General features: G+C 42.7%; 1 protein-coding gene across 1 annotated transcript; it reads left to right on the forward strand.

Moving 5' to 3' along the window:
• The first annotated feature begins 4,928 nt into the window (after positions 1-4,928).
• Positions 4,929-5,834, forward strand: LOC124695725 (expansin-A18-like). Its single transcript, XM_047228543.1, has 3 exons — positions 4,929-5,055; positions 5,127-5,445; positions 5,522-5,834. The coding sequence occupies exons 1-3, from the start codon at positions 4,929-4,931 to the stop codon at positions 5,832-5,834; spliced, it is 759 nt and encodes a 252-aa protein (XP_047084499.1).
• The last annotated feature ends 1,089 nt before the right edge of the window (positions 5,835-6,923 follow it).

Genomic DNA, 6,923 nt, shown 5'->3' on the forward strand with positions numbered 1-6,923 from the left:
ACGGGATTCCGACTCCGATTAATATGGATAAGTTGCACCGCATCATCCTTGCCATGTCATGCATATCATCTTGAGCATGCTGTTTCTTTATCCGTAGTAGTAAGACTTGCATCCGTTGTTTGTCCAGCATTTGCTTCTTCCCGGATAGGATCACGAAGTGGTGTTGTGAGATACGACGAGTTCTCCGACAAGTTCTTCTACAGCTTTTCAAAGGCGAGCCCTCTCTCTTCACCTACTCTCCCTCGCATTGCTATCCTTGTGTTGCGCTTCTTTATCGAGTCACGTCTCCTATTCCACTTGTTTACCATAATAATCCTATATGTATCATTTCTTAACCATAGCCGTTGCTTGATGTTTGAGCCTTGCGAGTCGTAGGCATGTTTAGGCTCTGTTGTTTATCTCGATCTGTTATCGGGATATGTTGGGTTGTTGGGAAGTTATCACATGCTACATCAGTTGTTGGAGATACACATGCTTTACTTATTTGTTAACAACTAAAATTGTAAGCAGAGGCATCGGTGAGCCCCTTTGCGAAATCATCGGAACTTTGACTCGCTAATGTCCCCTAGGACCCGAGTTCTTGCTATCTGTTCCGAGACTGAGCGCTCTAACCACACGTGGGTATGCTTACTGGGTCTCCCCTCGACCACTACCGGAATCTACAGCTTTTGTCCAGTGGCCACAATTAGTTTGAATGTTTGTTTGATTCTCTCGGGCGTTCAAGCATGTTTCTTTGTGGTCAGATGATATGATATTACTTTTGGGGAAGCCGTGTGCCTTGTAACCCCATTGTCTCTTGCACGCTCGTAGGATGCGGTACGTATTGTTAAGAGGTCATCCTCTAGTGGGCTCTGATCCTCTTAACCGTAGACGCAAACAGCTAAGTCTGCTTCGGAGCACGGCCGGACTTCGATACGGGTTAACTTAGTTAGGTGGCTTCCTGGACATTGTTGTAGTGAAGGAGAGTGCAAGTCATGATATCCACCTGTCGCAAGTGGGTTGAGCGTGCGTGTGGCTACATTTGGGCACCCCTGCAGGGTTACATCTTATCGATAAGCCGCGTCCGCAGTTATGGACGACTTGGAATTGTATAGCTCGATCATAGAACAACTTACACCTTTATGTTGTTGATAATACTTTGCTAATAACTTGATTAGTAATATAGCATTACTACAAACGATACCTAATAAAACTTGTCCACCGTTGAGTGCCTTTTACATTGCCTCTTCGCTTTGTTGAAGGGGATATGTGTAATCGGCTGGGTTATGTCTGTGTAGTATTTATCTGTTACCTTGTCCGCTCTCTTATCTTCTCTGAGTAGACGGATGTTGTAGCGTGTCTCTATTGGTTATAGTTTTGCTGCCGCTAAACCTACCATATAGCCCCGTGCGTATATATATTCGCCCGGCGAGCATAGCCATTTCTAGTCTCGCTAAGTACGTGCCGGAGTTCGTTCCTTGGTACTTACTCTCGCCTTTTCCCTTTCTCTTTTGCTTCCTCCCTTTTGTCGGCAACCGATGGCCCGACTTTGACAGGTACGAGATGATGAAGTTAGCAAGGTTACCCTTCCGGCTTGGCCTGGGCAAGGTTATGGACGCCACTGGTTATCTTCAGGACTCTTAGTCCAATTTGTGTCTTGTCCGTACTCGGACGTACTTGATCTTTTGTATGATTTGGATCTTTGCATTGTATATTTGTATCTTGACTCGTTGGAGTCGTTGTTGTAATATATGTCTCTTGTGGGCTCTATTGTAATCCTGTTGTAATGTTACCGCTCGTGTTAATTCCTCTGGCATCACGTGTGTGATTCTTCGCGCACGTCGTGTCGGAGGGCGTCTCTGAATCGATATCATGCGGATTTCGACGGGACCACTGGAATCCTCATGGTACCGGTTCCGGGGTGTCACAGTATGTACCTCCTATGCATCAACATATGAAGCGCTGATAAGTACACCAGCCGCACTACCTATAAAACTTACGTGATGTCGTTGTCAACCGGTTGCACCCAATATCTACATCATATCATTCCTCTGTTGGCTGGAGAAAAGACCATGTATATCCCGTGAATGGTTAATAGGATAACCTGCAGAAAAGATGGAAACTTTGATTTGTTGAAGATAAAGTTATTCCTGACATTTCATATAGCCCATAATAAAACACACACACCAACTCTAATGTGTCCATGATGTTTCTTGGCTATTCTATCCAGTTTCCAAAAAGATTTGTTATATTTGCAGGAGGCCCTATATTGAAAGACATATAAGATAATTATCCCATAAGAATTTGAAAAAGACAAGAAATAAAAAGATGTTATATTGTCTCATCTTGATCTCTGGAGAAATACTTAGTACATAGTTGTAAGGAATTTTCTATGAAGGACCAAATAAAAATTCTAACTTTAAGTGGGACCTTAATCTTCCATTGGTAATTTCTAAGATAAACCATATTATCATTAGGAAAATCCAAATACATATACTTGACTACCGGAGGGAGTTAAACTACATCTAAAATCGTCTTAGATATCATATATATGAACAAACACAAGTCTCATGACCAAATGCCACCATATCTCCCATTTATTTCCAGAAAATGTACGCCTAAAACATATGTTTAGATGAACCAAATGCCGTAACATTAGCAAACAATACGTCATTGTGATTGACTATATTATATAAGGTGGATACTAGTCAGAAAGAGGTTTATCCCCTAAATAAGTGTCCTCCCAAAACCTAGTATTCGAGCCATTGCCAATAATAAAAGAGCCTCTTTCAAAGAAAAAGAAAAACATCTTTAACATTCATCAGACCTTTCTAAGACGGTGAGTTAGTTGGTTTAACTGAAACATGAGAAAGAGTTTTAGATTGAAGGATATGTTTTGGAGAAGTTCTTGCCATACCCCTTCCTCATTAATAAGTTCAAATAACCACTTGCTAAATAAACTTCTATTTTTTTACTCTAAAACCTCCACACCTAACCCACGTTCATCCTTTGGCCTACAGATACTTAATTTAGTCAATACATATTTATTTTTATAGAAATCACTCTTCCAGAAAAATCGAGGTCTAAATAAGTCAAGTCTCTTCCTAACCCCTTTAGGTATTTCAAGAAAAGAGAGCATAAACATTGGTAAGCTCAAAAGCACATAATTTATCGAAACCAAATGGTCGTAAGACAACATTGTGCCAATCCAACTACTTAACTTCCTCTCTAATTGGTTCTCTACGGGTTTTCACTAAGTATTTTTTTAGCTTACGAAAATTAATGAGAAAACAAAAAAATAGAAGAGATCCTTATATCACAACCAATTAAAATCTTGTAAACTTGTTCTACCTCTTTAGCTTTGCGAAAACAGAAATCTCACTCCTATGAAAGTTAATTTTAAGTTCCAACATTCAAAGATACATAAATTAACTTCACCTTAAGTGCTTTCTCCAGATCATGCTCCATAAAAATAATTGTATCATCTTCAAAGTGCAAGATTGACATCCCACCATCCATTAGGCGTGGTATTAGACCACTTACGTGGCCATCCTCTGTAGCCCTAGCAATTAAGATTGCTAACATATATGTTACTATGTTGAGGAAGATACTATATAGAGGGTACCCCTGATGAAGACCTTTTTGAGTTTGAATGTAGTGATCGATGTCATTATTCACCTTAATCCTCACGCTCTCTTTCTTATAAACCACTGAATCCATTCACAACACGCGGGGTCGAATCCTTTCATATGCAACACTTGTTGCAAAAATGACCAATTTAATTTATCATTAGCTTTTTCAAAATATATTTTAAAGAAAATTCCATCCATTTTCTTCATATGAAGTTCATGAATGGTCTCATGTAGTATCACAACACCCTATAAAATATGTATACCAGTCATAAAAGTAGTTTGCATGGGTTGAAATACGCTCTCGACAATGATGTGTTACTCCATTTGTCCTTACTTTTGTAAACATCTTAAAACTAACATTAGGTAAACATATGTGACAATATTGTCGTATTTGAATGGCATTTTCCTCCTTGACAGCAAAATAATTGTGCCAAATTTTAAATGGAATAAAAGTAACTTTCCCTCTTGGAAACTTTGATACGTTGTCATTAAATCATCTTTTTTTGAAGTTCCATAAACTTTATTAAAACACTTGCTCATCAGAATCGCTAGCAACAAGACCAGAGACAAAGTCTAGAGAATGCTCGATCCACTCTGAGATCGGCTAACCCGCCCTAACACCATATTGAGTGAATTCATGTGCTACCTTATTACAATCACGCCGACAAAAACAAAACTCAAATTCATCGAAATGTAAGGTTCATGAACTTCTAGCGTCACGAAGAAGAACCCCGACCTCTGACAAATCATATCGATGTTTTATTGTCATCTCAAAAAAAATCATCTTTTATTACTACCCAACATTTTTTATAGAATCAGGCTATAACTTTCGCGGGGCCATTGAGAAACTGAACGGTCCAGAGTGTAGGTAGCCAAGATAATTGAACGGTTGTATATACAAAAGGAAGAATGTCAAATTAGTGGTTTGAATAGCCGCGTAGTTAGACCGCGGAAGAATTTCAAATTAGTTGTTTAGTTAACGTCATTATTTCGGAGGGAGTTAAGACTTAAGACACGACATGGAAGTGCAAAACAAATGATTAGAAGGCGCAAGTCAAATCTATGGACGTTGCAGCCATGTGCATGCATCTGCATTCGATCGTTCGTTGGAACACCAGCAAATAATTCTTCCCGAACTACCGGAATTCATACCCATACGTCCGGCCTCAATCTTACGTTCTCTTCCTCGAGCTATTTAACCACCACCACTGTCGTAATCATTCCTCAAAACATCCAAATCCACCTATACGAGGATCAATCATCTCTCTGTGACTGTTGATTTCTCGTACGGTTCAGGGTTGGATCAGGAGAAGCTAGATGGCAGGTGGGAAGCGCTTCATCCTACAGCTGTTGGTGGTGTGCTTGGCGGCGCCGGCGGTCAGGTCGGCCTGGCTCCAGGGCACCGCCACCTTCTACGGCGGCAGCGACGGCTCCGGCACAATGGGTACGTAGTAAGCTGGATGACCATCGATCATGGCTAGCTTGCGTATGCATGTCCTGATGATCATGTTGCAGGTGGCGCTTGTGGTTACTCGAACCTGTACGACGAGGGGTACGGGCTCAGCAACGCGGCGCTGAGCACGGTGTTGTTCAACGACGGGGCCTCGTGCGGGCAGTGCTACCTCATCATCTGCGACCAGAGCAAGTCCACTATGTGCAAGACAGGAAAGGCCATCACCGTCACCGCCACCAACTTATGCCCGCCCAACTACAACCTCCCCAACGACAACGGCGGGTGGTGCAACCCTCCTCGTCCTCACTTCGACATGTCCCAGCCAGCGTGGCTCAACATCGGAATCTACGAGGCCGGCATCATCCCCGTCGTCTACCAACAGTAAGCTCCATGTCACATTTACATGGCAATGACAGGACATGACATGGTAGTTAACGATCTCCGTGTGGATTTACAGAGTCAAGTGCTGGAGAACGGGTGGGCTACGATTCACCATATTAGGTTTCAACTACTTTGAGCTGGTGCTGGTAACCAATGTGGCCGGGAGCGGGTCGATCAAGAGCATCTCGGTGAAGGGTACCAATACCGGGTGGACACAGATGTCCAGAAACTGGGGCGTCATCTGGCAGGGCATGTCAGGGCTTTCGGGGCAGTCGCTCTCATTCAGTATCAGCTCCACGGGAGGACAGAACATCGTCTTCGAGAACGTTATCCCGGCGGGGTGGACGTTCGGCCAGACCTACCCCACCTGGCAGCAGTTCGACTACTAAAACCACCGTTCCCAGCGCCGTCTCTACACGGCGACATCGTTGTCAAATTGATTCTTCCAAGTTTTTACGTACGTACTTACAGCTAGCTAGCGCACTCCACACGGTTGGAATCGCTGGCTTGATTCATTAATTTGCTCATGTGGTCATGTGATGTACTCCTAGACTGAATTTCGAAATTGTAATTAATCGACCTGCATATTCAAGGATTATTGGATTGATTGCTTGCTTGATCACAGCGTTGCATCTTGCATGTGACAAATGTGAGCGGGCATGTTAACATGCATGGTCATCTATCAGCAAGTAGTGAATGTCAACAAGGTGAGCCCAGAAAGAGAGAATGAGGGCATCTCCATTCGCGTCCCAAACCGTCCTCCAAACGGCGCCGAATTGACCGTTTGGGGGATGTGGTTTTGTTCGTGCCTCGTTTAGAGGACGTCGCTTCCTAGCCGTGTCCCTCAAACGCCGCCCCCAAACTTTGTTAAAGGGGTTTTGAAAACACAACTATTTCTTAAATATAGCATACAAATAAATATGTTTGTGGAGATTGTTTTCAAATTAAAATACAACAAACAATAAAAACAACTAAACATATGTAATAAATATGGCTAGATCGAGGTGCTGCGGCATTTGCTAATAATCCTTTGATCCTTCGCATATGCTCAACGAGATCAGGTTGAAGTTAATCATGAACATTACTATCACGGATCTCTACGTGCATGGGGAGGAAATCAGCAAAATCTGCGAGAAACTCATGATCAACCCCGCAAGAGGGGCCTGACAATCATAGGTACCAACATGTGTCCTGGCATGATTTTTGGGGTCATCCTCGATGATCATGTTGTGCATGATCACACAAGTCTGCATCACCTCCCACATTTGGTCGTGAGACCAGCTTAGAGCAGGGTACTGGACAATTGCAAATTGAGCTTGAGGCACACCAAATGCCCGCTCGACATCCTTTCTGCAAGCCTCCTGTCGCGCAGCAAAGTGGGAATTATTCTGACCTGATGGAGCCGAGATTGTTTTGACAAAAGTGGCCCATTTTGGATATATACCATCAGCTAGATAATAGCCTTTGGTATATTGGTG

The sequence above is a fragment of the Lolium rigidum genome, chromosome 3, assembly GCF_022539505.1.
Source record: "Lolium rigidum isolate FL_2022 chromosome 3, APGP_CSIRO_Lrig_0.1, whole genome shotgun sequence".
Taxonomy (NCBI): Eukaryota; Viridiplantae; Streptophyta; class Magnoliopsida; order Poales; family Poaceae; genus Lolium; species Lolium rigidum.

Excerpts from the sequence above, each read along its gene's own strand:
- LOC124695725 (XM_047228543.1), top strand. The coding sequence starts at position 4,929 with ATGGCAGGTGGGAAGCGCTTCATCCTACAGCTGTTGGTGGTGTGCTTG. Across the intron at positions 5,056-5,126 it reads CGACGGCTCCGGCACAATGG|GTGGCGCTTGTGGTTACTCG; the intron begins GTACGTAGTAAG and ends ATCATGTTGCAG. Across the intron at positions 5,446-5,521 it reads ATCCCCGTCGTCTACCAACA|AGTCAAGTGCTGGAGAACGG; the intron begins GTAAGCTCCATG and ends GTGGATTTACAG.